The sequence below is a fragment of the Crotalus tigris genome, unplaced genomic scaffold (assembly GCF_016545835.1).
Source record: "Crotalus tigris isolate CLP2741 ecotype Arizona unplaced genomic scaffold, ASM1654583v1 scf7180000019068.10715455, whole genome shotgun sequence".
NCBI lineage: Eukaryota > Metazoa > Chordata > Lepidosauria > Squamata > Viperidae > Crotalus > Crotalus tigris.
In genome coordinates, this window is record NW_024097358.1 from 3,514,592 (window position 1) to 3,533,483 (window position 18,892).

The following is an 18,892-nucleotide window of genomic DNA, read 5'->3' on the forward strand; positions in this document are numbered from 1 at the left end:
ATGACTCGTGGACTTCAACTCCCAGAATTCCTGAGCCAGCCATGGCTCAGCTTGGAAACCTCTCCCTTTCCCCTCAGCATGGCTGGCTGAGGAATTCTGGGAGTTGAAGTCCACGAGTCATAAAAGAGCCAAGCTTGCCTACCCCTGGATTAGCCAATAGGCTGTATCAGAATAAAAAAAATGCAAAATGTATTACTATAATAAAACTGTGTATTAGAAAATACAGTAAAAGGCGTAACTAGAAGAAAAAAGTTCAGATCTTACTTATGTCACCCCTGAATTTACGCCAGTCAGATCTCTGTATGTAGTTCTCAGTTCAGAGAAAGAGTCGTATTATATGTAATTTGGGGCTTCTAACCACACGTGAAATGTAAGGATCCCACTAGGCCATATGCCCAATCTGTGACCAAGAGATTGATCTATATTTCTTATACAGTAACATTTAAATACTATATTGTGTTATGTCGTCCTGGAGGTTTTCAGTCATCCATGTTATGGTGGTCCAAAAAGCATCTGGATTTTCTTGGGTTTTTTCCTTGAAAATGTTTCGCTTCTCATCCAAGAAGCTTCTTCAGTTCTGGAGCTTCTGAACTGAACTGAAGAAGCTTCTTTTCAAGGAAAAAAAAAATCAAGAAAGTCCAGTTGCCTTTTGAAAAGGCAGCTTTGGGAACTCCAGACCTTTTGCTTTCCAAAGACCGGACATTTCATCTTTTCTTCTTTCTTTTCAGGGTTTGAGTGCAGATGTGGAAACGTTTACTGTGCTGTACACCGTTACTCAGATGTCCACAGTTGCTCTTACAATTACAAAGCTGACGCAGCTGAGAAAATCAGAAAAGAGAATCCTGTAGTTGTCGGGGAAAAGATTCAGAAGATTTGAACTGCTCCTGTAGCTGGAATATTAAAATGTTTGACCACCTGCAGATGAAAATTGACTTGAGCTTTTTCCTTCCCCTTTCACAAACCCACACACACATAAGCCTTTCATTTTTTTTTTTTTTTCGGGTCCTCGTAGACTTCAAGAACACAGGACAAGTGTCCCAAAGCATGTATGTCATCCGAAACATAGAATTTTTTCCCCCTCCTTCTTTTAAGCACACAACAAACCACTTCCTTTCTTTTCAGGGTGCTTTATTTTTAGTTCCTACAGATGAAGACATAAACTCTACACAACTGAGTCCACTAGGAAGATGGGCCAGTGGGAACTGATGAACGGATACCATGGCTATAAAAGTATTATCATCTTTTTTTTAAAAAAAAAAACATCGAGTGCAGAGGGCTTTCTCCAAGTTACGTTGGAAGGCATCCGTGCTTTTCCCGCTTCTCATACTAAAACGTGTGCATGCATTAACCCAAGGCACTTCTGTTCATTTTGTATATAGCGTTTCTTTTTTCTCTCTGCAGCACAATTTCCCCCATCTTTTTCCTCTTCGATAATGCCTTGTATGGCACAACTAGCAATCAATAACTGAATGTATTTAATCATTAAGGCTGCTTGGTTTCCCATCTCCCTTAACAAAAATTTATACACATGTTTATCATAATAGCTTGTTTGCACCCACTATTTATGTATGCATCTGTTTGAGCGTGTCAGAGAGTGCTGAGATTTTAAAGAGTGCGTGTTTTTTTTTCTCTTCAAGGTTATTTTCTAGGGTTTTTTTTCTCTTCTTCCCCCCCCCCTCCTTTTTATTTTTATTTTCATTTTCTCCAGCGTGCATGTTGAGAGTTTGCTTGCTCGCAGAGTTCCTGGGGAGTTGTGCTCATGGGGTATTTTACGCGCACCAGTACAAAGAATGAAGAACTTTTAAGTGTATTGTATTTATGTTCACCCACGTCTTTAACTTTGATTAAAATAAAATTTTTAAAAATTGGGATGGAGGAGTGGCAGTTGCTGCCTTTGGCTTGTCGTATCCCCTTCGGGCTTGGAAAAAGGATGTGACGAGAAGCAATTTGATGCAGTTCATTGCATGGAAGAAAAGCAAATTAGATTTGATTAGGAATATCGGTATCGACTTGAATCCACCTTGAGGAAAGCCCGTTTAAACATTGGACTGAGCCAGGTGAGTCTGGATTCAGATGACAATAAAGACACCGGTTAACTTGAAACAGTTCCGGTCTTTTTAACAAGACGACTTCCTTTTTTCAGAGAATAAAAGAAAAGGGAGAATTTTGAATGGATATGATAACCTGCCCTCACCCTGGAAACCAACAGCCTCTCACCATATTAAAAACCTACATAGGAAGTCATCAACTCACAACCATTCATTTAGCGGCTGAAGTTACAATGGTACTGAAAAAAGTTGTTTTTCACACTTACGATCGTAGTCACGTGATCAAAATTAGGACGCTTGGCAACTGGTTCATATTTATGACAGTTGTAATGTCCCGGAGTTGTGTGATAACATTTTGTGACCTTCTGACAAGCAAAAGTCAATGAGGAAGACCAGTTCCCTTAACAACCGTGTTACTAACTTAAGTGCAGTGATTCATTTAACAACTGCAGCAAGAAGATGGTAAAATGAGGCAAAACTCAGCTGTCTCACTTAGCAACAAAAATAGTGGGCTCAGTTGTGGTCGTAAGCCAAGGACTACCTGTGGGTTGAAATGTGAGCTTAAAACGAACGTGGTTAATAGGAAGGACAAGAGCACTGGACAGTGTGTGTGCAACCTTTTACAACTTTGGTGCAACTAAAGAAAAGCCTCCAGGTTATCCAGAGGTAGAGATGGAAAGGCCTGGAAAAAAAAAACACAACGGAAAAATGGGGGGGGGGGGGAAACCAGGGCTCTTTTGGGTTTTTTTTGTTTGTTTTTGTGTGTTTTTTTTCAAAGCCCTTTGGGTAAAAAACAGGAAAAAAAACCTTTTTTCCCCCATTTTCTTCAGTTTTTTTCCAGGCCTTCCCATCTCTCCAACGGTATCCTTAATTTTTTTTTCACCGTTGCTTTTCTGCCATGAAAGAGCATATGGCAATAGGTGCGGATTTGATTTATTCCGACTTCAGCCTCTTTTCCTGGTTTTGTAGATGTCTCAGCTCTGGAAAGAGATGTCTTTTTGATTTTCCTGTCTGAAAGCATGAAAGACAAAACACCGAATTCTCCCGATTTTTCTCCCTGGAGCTTTGAAGTTGTTGAATGCGAATCTTCTGAGAGAGAAAATTTCAAAGTCCAGTGCTTTTTATTTCTGGTGAAGAAAAGTCAGTGCTGAACACCTGATAACACCGGAGAAAAGAGTTGCCATCTAGTGACGTTCACCCAGGCGTGTCTTCTGGAATTAAAACAAGTTTGCTCCGTTATTCTGTGGGCAGCTTTTCAGATAGTTAAAAACGTTCCGGATTTGCAATATCAGCGCATGCTGCTTTCTTTATGCAGGCCCTCCTCGACTTAACAATGGTTTGTTTAGTGACCGTTTATAACAGCATTGAAAAATGTAACTTATGACCGATTTTCCCAGTTACGACCTTTGCATCCCCACAATCAGGTGATCAAAATTCAGATGCTTGGCCTCTGGTTCGTGTTTGTGACTGTTGCTGTTTCCCAAGTCACGTGATCGGTCCCCTTTTATGACTTCCTGACAAAAGTCCATGGGGGAATCCAGATTCATTTAACAACCAGATTACTAACTTAACAACTGCAGCGATTCTCTTAATGGCTGTGGGACAGAACTCACTGAACATATGTCTCACTTAACAACGGGAAATTTGGGCTCAATTGTCATAAGTCAAGGACTGCCTGTATTCTATAACGATTGACCCAGATCGTAAATGCTTTGTTGAATTTGAACTTGTTTGTAATAAAGGGAATCCAGTTGCATAAAGACTTCCTGTAAGTAATGAATTACGAAGCTTTGCTTTGTTCCCTTTCTAGAAATGCATATTTGTAAGGAAATTATAGTCCTTTGCCTTAACAGGGATTCAAGAATTACAGAGGATTGACTGTTTGCCTATGACTCTGTGTGTATTCAGTTATGAGTTGCAAAAATGCTGTTTGTTCATTAACAGCCTTTCTAACCAACCCAATCTGGGAGGATCCTATATAACCGTGGTGGCGAACCTATGGCACGCGTGCCATAGGTGGCATGCAGAGCCCTCTCTGGGCATGCGCGCTGTCGCCCCAGTCCTAGGCCTTCAGCTGGGTTTTATAAAACCTTTTCGCTTTAGGCCTTTGCCGCCGTGTGCAAAAAAAAAAAAAGGTTCAATCAATCAATTTCAACTCGCGGGAAAAAAAATCTCACAAAGTTGGAATTGATTGAACTTTTTAGTCCCACCCAGTCAACGGTTACCACTGCAGCCAAGCCCACCCAATGGGCCATGCCCACCCAATGGGCCACACCCACCCAATGGACCACGCCCAACCGGCACCCAACGATGCATAAGTGGGTTTTGGGTTGCAGTTTGGGCACTCGGTCTCTGAAAGGTTCGCCATCACTGCTATATAATATGCCACAAGGGAAGCAATCTGCATGTACAGAAAAAAAAAAGTTGCATATCACAGCAAGTCATTGTCTTGTTGGTTTGTTTCTGTCTTTGGTTAGGCTGTGTGAGCCAAACTATTTCTTGTTTGTAAAGTTTTATCAATGGCTTTGCGTTATTGAAATATTAAACCATACATTAGCCGAAGAGCCCTGAGATTAGAAAATACCATCAGCCAAATTTCATTCTGTGTCCTCCGAGGTGACCTGGCCTTTGGTAAGCGCTCCTCCAAGCAAGAGCACCTCCAAGTTGTAAACCTTCATCCTTAGAGCAAGCCATCTCTCCAGCATGATGGGCCATCACTCAGCTGGGCTGATGCATCCTCTAGGAACAGTGGATTGAGTCTGGTTTATTAGCCATCATTCAGTCCATTACACTACCAAGCCCTGGCTCTGAAGATCAACTGACTAATCTGCATTAGATGAAAAAGAGATACTGAAAAGCATAGAGGACAACATGGAGCCTTGAGGGACCCCATAGTCCAACCACCAGGAAGCATAGTAGTTATAACCCACTTCCTGGAAATGAGTATCCAAGTAGGAGAAGAAAGTTTGGAGTAAGAGTATACCTCATTACAAATCCTAGAACCTACTTAGAAGGATCTGGGGTTTGCAGTTACTGAAACTGTTGAGAAGTCCAAAGGAGTCAACAGAGTCACACCCTCACTTTTGCTGGCACAAGTCATCCCTAGAGTAACGTTTTTCTGTTCCATAACGGCCTGAACACAGATTGAAATTGATCAAGAAAATCAGTTTCTTCCAAACAACCTGGAGTTGATTGGCTGCTCCTGGCTCAAGGATTTTGCCTAGGAAAAGAATAGATTCCTGATCTACAAAAGTTTTTCCTCCTCTAGATCCAGATTGGGTATCTTTCTGAAGGTGACCTGGTCTCTTCTGAATGAAAGGTCAATTACACATTAATGAATTCATCTGTGGACATTTAAAAAAAAACAACCCATATTTCAAAAGAACCTAGTGTCCGTACGTGGAAGATTGCAAGAACTCTGCCTGACAACATTTAACCATCTTTCCAATGGAGTTGTTTCGGTCAGAAAATCTGAAAACCACCATGCCAGTTTCAAACTTTGTATAATGTAGCATTACAAAAAGTGAGAATCTTAAGACAAAAGTTTATTTGAAGGGGGGAGGTTAGGGAAGGATTTATTATTAAATTTCTACACTGCCCATCTCACTAATACAGCAACTCAGGGCTGGATGCATCTCTCAGCCATCACAAATTCTCGCTTTTGATCTCAAGACAGATTACCTAAAAGTAAAAAAAAGTAATTTGTTTACTTACCTCGTCCTGTGTGGAAAAGATTCCATAGGGCAGGTTTTGAAATGGGGAAATGGGAATTCTCGTCCACTTTAATAAATTTTGAATCCGCTGAAGAAAGATGTGGCAGAAATTTGGAGGCTGCAGATGTTGCATCATGTGCAGATCTGGTACTGTTTAACTTCCTGGTTTTGCAGACTACAAATTCAGCGAGGGAGGGATAGAAGAGACGAAGCGGATTGGCTGTTTCACATTGAAAAAGGAGGGGCCCACTGGGAGTGTAGCAACCCAAGCAACATCTGGGAATTTCTTTCTGTCCTTTGTGCGTGAAAGATCAAAGCAGCATGTCTTTTATTACAGTGGATGAGAATTCCCATTTCCCCATTCAAAACCTGCCCTATGGAATCTTTTCCACACAGGAAGAAGTAAGTAAACGAATTACTTTTTTTACTTTGAGTTAATCTCTCTTGTTTTCTTCTGAGTCTCTTGATCCAGATGGGTGCTGGGAATCCAATTCGGGCACTTTGCCTTGGGAAATTGCAACACTGCGAAGCCTTAACGATCAGGGGAAACTCATCAATGCTGCCATTAATTGTCAGGAAACATGCTTGTGAAAATCACTTTTAAAAATCGACCCAGACAGCTACTAACTTCCATAACATTGTAGCTGTTGGTGGTAGCGGCTTAAATGATCATTGGGATAGTATCAAAGGATGTTAATTGATTGAGAATGCTAAGCCTAGACCACAGAACTTCTCATAAAGCTGCAATTTCTGCTTGGGTCTCCTTCTTCTGCATTCAAAGTGTCAAGTTGACATCTCTTTTCAATCTTCTCTTAACTGATTTCTAATCTTGATGAATCTGCTAATAAAATACATGTAGTCCTTGACATAACAACTTGACTTAGTGACCGTTCAAAGTTACAACAGCACTGAAAGAAATGATTTATCACCATTTTTCACAGTTTGCAGCATCCCATTGTCACGTGATTTACATTCGGATGATTGACAAGTGGTTTGTATTTATGACGGTTGCAGTGTCCCGAGGTCACGCAATCAACTTTTGCAAACTTCTGACGAGCAAAAGTCAACGGGGAAGCTGGATCTACTTAACAATTGTGTTACTAATTTAACAGAAACTCAAAACCAATCCTCTGCTTTTTCCGGGAGAGTCCTAATAGGGAGAAGATTTGTATAAATATTAAATCTATGATTCCTCTCTGACAATAACAGCTGGCCAGCCATAAAGCCTTAAAGTGAGGAGCTAACACGGAGGGTCACCAAGATCAGAAGCACCAGAGCAATTGAATTCTACACTGCACGTTATACATTAACTTTCCTGTTTGCTGAAGTTACAAGCAAGCATTCAAGGGATGAGATATTTCAAAATTTAAAAAAGAGTCATCCTCTTCAACTCCAATTCTCTTTCTGTATTTATTTTTGATGGGATTCATCTGCAGAGAGACAGAGTGAGATTTTTAATGCCACACCCCTCTTCTCCCCAATTCAGTTTTGGGAGCTGTGGATAATGAAGATAATTACTTTGGTAGATCGGAATAGCAGCTGAGAAATTTCTGCTCCTCGTGTATATTTCTCTCTCTTGCAGCCAAGACACAGGATTGGAGTAGCAATTGGTGATCAAGTGCTAGACCTCAGCGCTGTCAAACATCTATTTGATGGACCTGTCCTTTCAAAGCAACGCCATGTCTTTGAGCAGGTATCTTTTTTTTTTTTTTTTCTTTTAGGAGAGCCATCTTATAGAACGTCTTCATCAAATTTAACTGCTGGTGGGTTTCTTAGATTTTTCAGGGCTTGCCAGCATATTGCTTTTTCTGAAAACCATAGTAGTTGAAACATGGTGGTCAGCTACAGAGTTAGTTACATTTTGTTACCAGGATTAATTTTGAAGATCAGTAGAACAGTCTACCTGCAGAAGTTGTGAGCTGTTCATCGCTTAGAGGTTTTTACAAATTGCTGGGCGCCTCTTGAGGATGGATTGATGGGACTTCCTGCATAGGAAGATTGGACTAGATGCTTGCTGTTCTTTTTAGTTCTATAATCCTTTGATTCCATGAGTGGGTTCAAAGTTCAAAGAGTCCTTAGCTACCCCTCTGCAGAGCCTACATTCTGCATGCATGACTAGCAGGGTATCCCTCCATGATTTTCCATTAGTGTTGGAGTGGACAAATCAGCTGGAATTGAGATCTTTTGGGGGCTTGTCCATATCCTGTATCAGTGCCTTGGAAAGATATGCTTTCTCTCAAGCTTCCTCCTTCCGTTATATATTCAAGATGGACAGTATTTAATATTTATTTGCTACGTATATGTAGGGATGTGAGTCTATGCATATGTTATTCATAGTATGCTTAGGTGTGCGTCATGTATGTGTTTCACTTTGAGAGCGGGCAACTAAATTTCATTTTTGATGTGTGCCGTTGTGCCCACAGTAAAAAAAAATGACAATAAAGGTTATCTTATCTTATCTTTTACCTTCATTGCAGTCGACCCTCAATGCTTTCATGGCGTTGGGCTGGGAGGCTTGGACAGAGGCCAGAACATTGCTGCAAAAGATTCTCTCTGACAAAGAACCAACCCTCAGAGATAATACTGAATTACGCAAAAGGTACTTGAATACAGTTTCCAAAAGCTCAGAATCAAAGATTTAGCTTGTTAGCTAGCTAGAATGTGCCCTTCAACAGCAATTCACTGGACAAGAGTAACAGTCTCAGCCACTGTTCTATTAACTTACTGACTATTGATTTGTGCCATTAACCATCCCACTTGATTTCTGATGGTGTGTAAAGAGTAAGTAAGATTACCTTGATGGAGATATGAAGCTTCTATTGCCGAGGCACCGCATTGGCAGATTTGCAGGGTTGACGTCAACCATGCTAGGTAGACCTGACCAAAAAATCAACCCCACAGGAGGGCTTAAGCTGCTTTTATTGAGATTGACCATTATAACAGAATCTTGCAAATTTTATTGTGCCCCCTCCCCTTTCTTATACTCCACTGAATTAGAGAAATATCTGCCAAAGTCACTTCTTAGTGTTATCTCATAGTTCTTTTGGACTATAGTATAAAAAGCAAATATATATATATATAAACAAAAACATCTGGTAAGATCAGAAAAAAAACAATAGGCCATGCCTATATTAAGTGTTGTCCATCACTATATAGTTTAAGCCAGGGGTGTCAAACTCAATTTCATTGAGGGCCGCATCAGCATTGCAGTTGCCCTCGGGGGGGCCGGGGGTGTGTGGCCAGGGTGGGTGCAGCCTACTGGGTGGGTGTGGATGGAGTGGATGTGGCCTACTGGGTGGGCGTGGCCAGCTCTACATCGTTGGTGTCAAGGGTGCCTGTGGGGGCCTGGGCAGGAGTGGGACAGATCTGAGGGTCTCTGGCAGAAGGGGGTGGGACCTGGACAAGCGCCAAGGCCTGGTCCATTTCTTCATTCCTCACAAAGGGTGACACCTCCCCAGCATGCACCCAGGGGGCAGGGGCAACGCGGCAGGGGCTGGTTCCTTGCTTTTTCTGGACAGCCTTGTGGAGCTAAGACTACATGCATTTCAGCATAGATGGCATTTCACAAAATTGTACATTGGCTCCCAGCCGACCTGGGCCAGGGCCAAGGCAGCGGGGGCCGTTCCCTCATTGTTTCCAGGATGGCTTCGCGGGCCACATCTGGCCCCCGGGCCTTGTGTTTGACATGTCTGGTTTAAGCGCTATGTTGCAGCAAATGAGAGAGATTTGGAAATGGGAATATTAAGGAGTAATTTGTGCCCTCTGAGCTTGATTGTTTTCTTGCAGATGTTTTCTTAGCCAACTAGGTAACTTGATCAGTGCTAGAAGGGATTGGGGTTTGCCTTCTAGCATTAGTGTTGTTACTTAGTTGGGTAACATCTGCAAGAAAACAACCAAGATACCCCAAAGATGCTTTTCCACGAGGCACCTAGACTTTCTTCTTTTGCTCTGAAGATGTTTTGCTTCTTATCCAAGAAGCTTCTTCAGCTGTGATTGAGAGTCTCCATAGACAACCCCGAGTTATAAATATTGTCTTCTATTGGCACAAGTGATTTATACTTTAAAAGCCAAGGAAACGTGGAGGACATTCAGCCTGAGTTAGTCTAAAATCCTTGTATTAGTGGTAGAGAGTGATGGAAATGTCAGAAGAATCATTTCTTGAAAATAAAAATGCCTGTCCTGCTTCCTTTGCTTTCTCCCCAGAGCATTTATACCGCAAGCCTTTGCAATAATGCATCTTCCAGCTCAAATTGGTAAGTTCTTTGAATGGATAGCCTCTCTATAGTTTGTAACCACACAGGAGCAAAGTGATCAGATTCTGAAATCTGCCACTCAAACGCCTTTATAAACGAAATGGCAAACTCCTGCACATAAAAGAAGACTTGAACCCGGTTGTCTTCTTGTAGAGTTAACATTTTGGCTTGCAAGGAAAACTATTGGAGTGTTGTGTTCAGAAACGGAGACTGCTTCTCGGATCTGACTTGGTGAAAGCAGATTTGAAAGGGGCTAAAAGGATGTGCCTTCCTACATACCTTTTACAGTCAGTAATAATATCAATGAAGCGGAAGAGAACTATAAACCTGAAAAAGTGTTGTTTGGAGGGGTAGGGTTTGGACAAAGATGCAAATACAAATATAAGAATAAACAAGAGATTCCATTGGAGAACGCCAGAGGGCAGTAGAAGAATTGTATTTATTAAACGTTCCTTTAAAAACAAATAAATACACGTTAGTCATTGGAGAAGGGGGGGGAATTCCAAACTTATTTTAAGACATTGATTGTTTGTTTGACTGATTAATTAACCAATACCTGCCTGTCTGTCTGGATCTGGAAGTCCCATAGAATCTGAACTTTCTTATTTTCCACAACCTTTTGTGAGGTATGCCTGCCTGCCTGCCTGCCTGCCTATCTATCTATCTATCTATCTATCTATCTATCTATCTATCTATCTATCTATCTATCTATCTATCTATCTATCTATCTATCTATCTACCTACCTACCTACCTACCTATCTACCCGTCCGTCCATCCGTCCGTCCAGTAGTGGGATTCAAATATGTGAACAACTGGTTCTCTGTGTGGATGCCACTACTGGAAGTCCATTCTGGGCCTGGGCAACAACAAATTAGCTACCGGTTCTGCTGAAGTGGTGCAAACTGGCTGAATCCCACCACTCTGTCTGTCTGTCTGTCTGTCTGTCTGTCTGTCTGTCTGTCTATCTATCTATCTCTTCATTCATTCATTCATTCATTCATTCATTCATTCATTTTCCTTCTAGGAGATTACACAGATTTCTACTCCTCTCGGCAACATGCTACAAACGTTGGAATGATGTTTAGAGGAAAGGAGAATGCACTGATGCCCAATTGGTCAGTAACTGTCTTTCCCTCTCTGTACACGATATAGGGGACCAAATTTATTGGATTGATTTGGGTGAATATCTGCAGTAATTTATTGTCTACATTTTAGGTGCTTCATTTTCAAGGGGTTGACCTTTTGTTGGGACCAGAACAAAAAGTGGAATAGGCGTAATGTAATTATACTTCAAACTTAATCGAATGGAAGCTGAATCAGTGTTCTGAAAATATCAGTTGGATAGTAATTTGCTGTCCACTTAGTGGACCGCAAAAAGAAATCAAGGGATGAATAAATAAAGAAGATTTGGGGCCAAATTTTAGATTTGTGTGGTCCACAGATTGTGCGGCTTGAATCTAGTTATCTGTCTGTCTGTCCAGTTAATTTTTATGTTCCCTCCTTCATGGTTTTGGAATGACTCACAGCAAACTTCTTTAAGAATCATCCCAGAAAACATTGAAAGCAACAGAGCCTATAAAATCTTTAGCACTACCGTAAATGCCGGCGTATAAGACGACTTCCACGAGCGCTGAAATCGGCGCCAAAGACGGGGGTCGTCTTATACGCCGAGTCGTCTTATACACCAGAAATACTGGTAGTTTCCGGCGTATAAGACGACGTTCTAGGAATGCGGCCCGGCTATAAAGATGGGGGTCGTCTTATACGCCGGGTCGCCTAATACGCCGGCATATACGGTATTCCATAATTTGGATGTTTCCTTTAAACTGCAGTCTCTCCCCACTGAATTTGGAAGGGCAACGAAGAGAGTACTGTTGTCATATGGGCGGGAAATTATTCCACCACAAGGGCAAGACATTGGTGAAGAAACCTGTTCTGGTCCTTACGGTCTACGTGGAACAGATGTGCAGATTCTACCACTCTCAGACAATTCCACAGATGGTTAGATGTGCCTCCAGAGATTAGAACTGAGATATGCTTTTAACACATGACCCATGTTTTCCAAGGTTGCACCTACCAGTTGGGTACCATGGACGTGCTTCCTCTGTTGTCGTATCTGGCACCCCAATCAGAAGACCAGTGGGGCAAATGTGTCCTAATGACAGTGAGTCTTTTAGGTTTCTACTTGCAGTTTTCAGTATTTAATTTTTCTTGTTTTAAGGAAAGCCACATTTACGAATTCTGTTTAAATCGTAGGTAAAAGTCCCCTTGTTGCTGCTTCCAAGCGTTTGGACATTGAATTAGAAATGGTGAGGTTGTATTGTCTTATAGCTTCTTCTTTCATTGCCACTATCTACACCCCCTTTCCCTTTTTTTTTGAATTAATACAGGAGTGTCAAACTGCCAGCCCGCAGGCCGGATGCATCATGCTGAAACCGCGCCTACCCGAGCTCCAGCAATGAGGAAAAAGTCATGATATGTCATGTGACGTGGCAAGTTTGACACCCCTGAATTAATACATGCACATATGCACACGCGCGCGCGCGCACACACACACACACACACAGCTACAACTTGATTTAAAATAAAGCGATAAAAATGTTAGAAATTCTTGCTTATATATAAAGTGTACAGTCACCATGTGCTTTACTGCTTAACTGCTTTACTATGACAGGAAACAGAAAACTCTACTTAGGACAAAAGAATATAAGAGTTATACCATAGATGCAAACTTTTAAATACTGCCCTCTACTGGCTGAATGCCATTGTAGTTGTTGCACAAAAATATATTCCAACAATGAATTCCAACAAAAAGCATTTGGTAAACACTGCAATTTAAAGCAGCAAGAGAACAAAGGGCATCCATGAGCAAAGTAAAATTATATAGTAATTTCTGGATCCCCTCCAGTAGAATTTACTAGAGAAATGTGAGGAAGAGAAAGAGGGATTCCAAGATCCAGAAAATTGATTTAAGGCTGTTTCCAGAGTTGGCTAGGCAGGGATTACAGAAGAGGATCATAATGGAGATTTTGCTTCACTATTCCATTGTTGCCTGTTGAGGTTTCTCATCAAGAATTCTCAAGAGCCCTCCCATTTTGTCTCGAGGTCAGTTGTCTGATGTGCTTTTCTGATATGTCTGACAAAGTTTTCCTTCTACCTTTCTAGGCATTTTTCGTGGGGCCTGGAAACAAGCTTGGAGTACCCATCCCCATTGGTGAAGCTCACAAACACATCTTCGGGATGGTCCTCATGAATGATTGGAGTGGTAATGAACCATTGATCTTATTTCTTTGATAGTAGACAATATTCTAACATAAGGCAGAACAAATCTTCTGATTTGCTCAAGATTTGATTGGAAGATTTGGCTTCCAGATTTGGCTGGAAGGTGGGCGGCTATATCAATGAATGGATGGATGGATGGATGGATGAATGGATAGATGAATGAATGAATGAATGAATGAATGAATTAGAGAACAAAGTGAAGTAGAAGACCCAACTTCTATAACTGACAGGTGGATGTAGAAGTTATTGTAGATACTAGTTCATTTGACATCTTCACTCTTTTTAAAAATAAAATTACAGTATTTTATTTAAAAAAAATCTTCTGGAATAGAGAATGCTGTGGGTACCAGGAAAAATATCTAAGGGCACAATGCTTATATCTGTGTGAAGAGTTAATTAATAATTGTCCCGGAAATGCCAGTAACATTTTAAAAGCTTACAGTACTGAGACATTTACTTTTGGTGTTATGGAAAATCCCCTACTGTGTCTAATTGCCATCGACTGTGTTCAGGTTTAATACCAAGCTATTATTCTGACTGAAGATTTTTAGATAGCACTTAATTTTTAAAATTATATGCTATCTAGCAAAAAAAAAGTAGATCGATAGGGCTTAGCGTGTTCTAAAAACTAACAGAGTAACGGAGTTGGAAGGGACCTTGGAGGTCTTCTAGTCCAACCTTCTGCTCATGCAGGAGACTCTATACCATTCTGGACAAACGGTTGTCCATTCTGTTCTTAAAAACCTCCACTGTTGGAGCACCCACAGTTTCTGGAGGCAAGTTGTTCCACTGGTTAATGATTAATCAGTTGTTCTGCTGATTAAGTGGATCTACGCAGTCAGAAACAAGCACCCTTAGATTAAGTGGAACCTATTTCTATGGATCTATAGAGGTCTGGAAATCTTCAAACATGTGTAACCTGTACTGTTCTCTGTGTGGATCTATGTTCACGTTCTTTCTCTGATAAGATGCATTTATGGAACTCAGAATTCAGTTGCTTACAAACAAATTAGAGATTTTAGACAAGATTTTGATGATTTCATCATGACAGTTTCTCTGTCTCTTTTTTCCCCCTTTAGCTCGTGATCTTCAGAAATGGGAGTATGTCCCTCTAGGTCCATTCCTGGGCAAGAGTTTTGGAACCACTATCTCTCCATGGGTTGTCACCATGGAAGCCCTGATGCCCTTTGCACTGCCAAATCCTATCCAGGTTGGTACAAAGTGTAAACACATGAAACTCCACCATGAACGTAAAGTAGTCAAGATACCAGACCAGACCAGATTCTGTCTCCCCAAAGTTCAGTTTAGCTTCATTCAGTACACTAATCCAAGATGTGTTCATACATATTCATGTGCACAATACAATGGAGGTTTCAATATTACCTAATTAGCCTAAGATGGAAACTATTAACATGTAACTAATACTTTGATATGAGCTGCAGCATTTTTTTTTCTTACTCTGATGTTGTTCTTAACCCTGGGTGGAAAGCTAAATAATTCTATGCTTGAAATATTGATATCCTAAATTATAATTAATACTGACAAAACTTGGTGCTCTGTTTTGGGCATCTGAAGCTTTTTAAACAATTATCGAAAATTGTTTTATTGTCAGACAAATGAATCGGGATCACCTGTTATGTTCTGCTTAAGCTGGTTTATTGCTCATGTCAAGAATCTAGTTAACGGTCAGCACTAAATTGGCTCTGGATAAGAGCAAACAGAATTCAAGAGGGCCTGGAGTTGGGTTACTTATGGGAATGCAATGATTCCAGGCAGATTCCTCTCTTGATTCCACCCCAGACTCTGCCTGTCCTTCTCCTACATTTATACAAACATCACTTCACTGAAACAATGTAATATACCAAGAGTTAAACACTATAATAAAATGGAGAACAGGTACTTTGGTTGGCTTCTGCTTCTGACTGTTGCATGAACCATCAACGATTAGCACTCTTAATGACCCAGTTTGCTATTAGAATGATATTTCTTATATTCTTTCAAGGACCCCAAGCCCCTGCCTTACCTCTGTGATGACCAGCCTTATACTTTCAACATAAACCTCTTTGTTGCTATAAAAGGTAGGTACGCTGTGGTTCCAAGTCAGTTTACAACTTGTGGCGCTCCAAAGGAGCAAATTCATGAGACCATGACATGTGATTTGAAAACATGGATGATACTATCTTGTTGAGAATGTAGAAAACTCCCCTCTGTCCAGTCAGTTGATCTGACCTGAGAGAGATCAAGATTCTTGCTTGGAGCTACCTCCATCCTGTGACTCCCTAGATATATGGTAGACCCTTTGAGGTAGTCCAGACAAAAAAGCACAAACCGTGATCACTAACACTACCTTTATTGTAAAGTTGCAGTAACAGAATCTTGCAAATCTGAAAATATTTCTCCCCTCCTTTTAATTCCTAGAGAACTAGAGAGGGAACATTCTGAGATGCTTCCCATGCCCTTTTTTCTTGTGTGGGCTGAGATTCCTTTTGCATGATGGTTATCTAGTCTCAAGAAAGGAGACAATTTGTAGCTCAGGATTGAAGTGAGGGGTCCTTGGTGCTCTTTGGGTTGTTTTCTTTCAAGCATTTCATTACCCAATTTGGTAGCATTATCAGGACTAGCTGCTTGTCTACACCATTGTTCTTCCTCTTATCTCCCAAGATAATTCCCACATACTATTACAACTTACTAGACATTATGTGAATTTCAGAGGGAAGTCATCAGTGCCCAATAGTTATGAAAAGGAAAACATCCTGCAAATGTAATTAACTTGTGCTTATGCAGATTAAAGTTCCCTGGTGCATGTGTTTGATCATGTTCAAATTTAGGGTGGGCACAACCTTATCCCCTTAATAGTCTTTCTTGCTTTCAGGAGATGGTATGAACAAGCCGGTAAATATTTGCAGGTCAAACTTTAAGGTAAGAGAAAACGTTATTCTAATCTAATCTCTCCTATAACCTATGGAAAACTGATGTCGGTTCATTTGTCTATATGGCTATAATTCTCCTTCTTGATACATAGCACATGTATTGGACCATGAAACAGCAGTTAACTCACCACACTGTTAATGGTTGCAACCTCAGACCAGGAGATCTTTTGGCCTCTGGAACTATTAGTGGACCAGTAAGTATTGAACTGATCATACCGTTATCCAAATGTTTGCATTAAACTTTTAAACTTGCTGTGAGGAATCTAATCTCCATAGAACTGAAGCCATCCAGGTTTTTAGTCTATTCCAAAATGTATCTCAATAGGTCCTTGGTAATCTCCAGATTCAGACAGACCAGTAATAAACAAAATGTTCAGAAACCAACCCACAAACTCGGAGGATGAACCATCACCCTCACCAGCAATAAACGTTGGGACATAGAAGAACTTGGGAACCGCAGCTTTCGGCATTAGGAGTTGGGTTCCCTGCGGTTGTGTCAAAGTGTAGTAGAGAAAGAGAGAAAGTGCCCTCAGAACTTCATTCCTTGTTATGACTAGTGGTATAGCAAGGAAAGATGGCACCATGGGATGTGTAGTTCTCCATTTCCAGTATCCCCAGTTGCAGGATATGTGTAGTAACAGCCATTGCTGTAGGTCCTGCCACATGCTTTATCAAGATTGGGTTCTTCCCAATTCTTCACTTTCTGCTTAGAGAAAGTAACAGAGGATGAAAAGATAGAAAGAGTGGTAGGCTTTTCTACCAGGAAAAAAGTAGAATTTAGATATAGCTTAACTTGAATTCTTCTCGTCAGTTTTTATTCTATCATGATTCTGAGATTTTATATGCTTTAGCTAAAAATGACAACACCAAAACGTTCTCTAGGCTCTCTCATCTCTCCCAGATAATAAAATATTAAATGATGGTCAAGGATTGACAGGAGTTTCATTCTTCAAATCCCAGCCTTAATTTCTGCAAAATAGAGGCCAGGGCAATAGTTACATCGCCAATTGATGCTCAGTTTTCTTGTTCCGGTTTCTGCTTTTGAAGGAACCTGAGAATTTCGGGTCCATGTTGGAACTGTCCTGGAACGGGACAAAAAGTATCGATCTGGGGAATGGTCAGTCCCGAACATTCTTGCAGGACGGAGATGAGGTCATTATGACAGGTAAGCAAACATGAATGGAGACAGGGAGAACAGCTGTGCATCTCTAGCTTGGGCTGGATGGGAAAAAACCTGACAGGGGAGAAACATCTGGATGGGAAGAAAGAAGCTGATATGAAATCTTAAGGAAGTGTTTATTCATCGATATTGGGGCCAGGATGTTAATTCATGGGAGCTCTGGAGCATGTCCCTGAGATTTCTGGGAACTGAGATTTTAATAGGGGCCTCAGCCTGCGTCTTTTCTGGTTTTTGAATGATTTGGATATGTTTTCATGTTACAAGATCGAATCAGGGTCAGCCACCGGGACCAAAGGCTTAGTCTTCTGAACTTTCGGATTCATGCTGGAACCCATCTCAGGGAACTTTTCTCTCCTGAAATATGTGCTTGGGCTATTCTATGAGTCGTATTTATGTGGTGCCTTCCCATTGGTTGATTGGTGTGGCTGTTGTTTCCTTGGGCTGCCAAGCTCTCAGCCCCTGAGTACTTGATAAGCTGGCGATAAATCAGCGCTCCTATTGATTGACAAGGGGCTTGTTTCCCAGGCTTCCATCATTATTCATTCCAGTAGAGAGAAATTCCCTGCAGATGGGCTCCAGCATGAGTCCCAAAGTTCAGAAAATTAAAATTCTGGTTCTAGTGACCGACCCAGCTTGGGTCTTGCAACGTTATCCCGGGACACGTATATTTGCCTTTATTCACCTTTTCATGTTGTTTGCTGCCCAAGATCTCAGTGGATTGATGATTGACCCCTGTAAACAAATATTCATCCATTTTGGCCTCTGGAAATATTGATTCTGGTTGCAGCTTGGGGGTGGGTTGGTTCTCTCTCAAAGGCATTGTTGGCATGTTGAGTAAAAAACTGAGCTGGATCGCAGTTTTTCTCGTCAGTTAGATTTATAATATAGTTGCAGGGATTGGGGGAAAACATGTTTGATTTGTTCCACATGCCTGCACTTCTTTGATTTTGTTCTCTGGTGAAATAATCTCGACTGTTAATTCCTAAGTAACCTGATTCCAAATAGGTACAAACTCTCCATGCTTATTGTTGTGTAGCCAAAGCATAATCTTCTACATTCAAGACAGATCAAAGCAATTTTGGGAAATTCAGGATTTTGGCCAATACAATAATACTAATCATCTTTCAGATGGAGGAATATCCCCTCAAACGTCTGGTTTGTGGCCGCAGAATGAGTAGGCCGAGATGGAAGGAAGGGAAATGCACGTAAAGGAGGGGATGTAATGGAGTATACCAGAAAAGGGCAATTTTCTAAAATTGGTTAACAATTGTCGATATGATTCTCTTTTTTCAGGGTACTGTCAGGGAAAAAGTCACCGGATTGGTTTTGGTGAATGTTCTGGAACAATCCTCCCTGCCAGAACGATCTAAGAGGGTGTCCTTGACAAAACATACAAAATGGAGACGTTTGGAGATATTTCTATCTTTGTTTGATGTAAAGAAACATACAAACACTGTGTTGATTGCAGTTTTCTCTCTTTTTTTT

The 18,892-nt window shown here is 41.0% G+C and overlaps 2 protein-coding genes across 9 annotated transcripts in view; both read left to right on the top strand.

Moving 5' to 3' along the window:
* Positions 1-1,871, top strand: part of ZFAND6 (zinc finger AN1-type containing 6) — a 43,516-nt gene extending 41,645 nt beyond the window's left edge. For all 8 annotated transcript variants that reach the window (XM_039358806.1, XM_039358805.1, XM_039358813.1 and 5 more), the window contains one exon: positions 729-1,871. In XM_039358806.1, the coding sequence (XP_039214740.1) occupies positions 729-848 (120 nt within the window). In that variant the 3' untranslated portion in view covers positions 849-1,871. The remainder of the gene's footprint in view (positions 1-728) is intronic.
* A 4,133-nt stretch (positions 1,872-6,004) lies between these two features.
* Positions 6,005-18,863, top strand: FAH (fumarylacetoacetate hydrolase). Its single transcript, XM_039358804.1, has 14 exons — positions 6,005-6,163; positions 7,344-7,454; positions 8,239-8,360; positions 9,965-10,014; positions 11,040-11,130; positions 12,082-12,179; positions 12,272-12,324; positions 13,181-13,280; positions 14,377-14,507; positions 15,300-15,375; positions 16,170-16,216; positions 16,320-16,421; positions 17,275-17,392; positions 18,701-18,863. Exons 1-14 carry the CDS (start codon positions 6,083-6,085, stop codon positions 18,775-18,777), a joined length of 1,257 nt encoding a protein of 418 aa, XP_039214738.1. The 5' UTR covers positions 6,005-6,082; the 3' UTR covers positions 18,778-18,863.
* The last annotated feature ends 29 nt before the right edge of the window (positions 18,864-18,892 follow it).

What these genes read in the sequence shown, in the direction of transcription:
- FAH (XM_039358804.1), top strand. Translation starts at nt 6,083, where the DNA reads ATGTCTTTTATTACAGTGGATGAGAATTCCCATTTCCCCATTCAAAAC. An exon ending in TCTTTTCCACACAGGAAGAA is followed by an intron (nt 6,164 to 7,343) that starts GTAAGTAAACGA and finishes TCTCTCTTGCAG; the next exon opens with CCAAGACACAGGATTGGAGT. An exon ending in AGATGAGGTCATTATGACAG is followed by an intron (nt 17,393 to 18,700) that starts GTAAGCAAACAT and finishes CTCTTTTTTCAG; the next exon opens with GGTACTGTCAGGGAAAAAGT.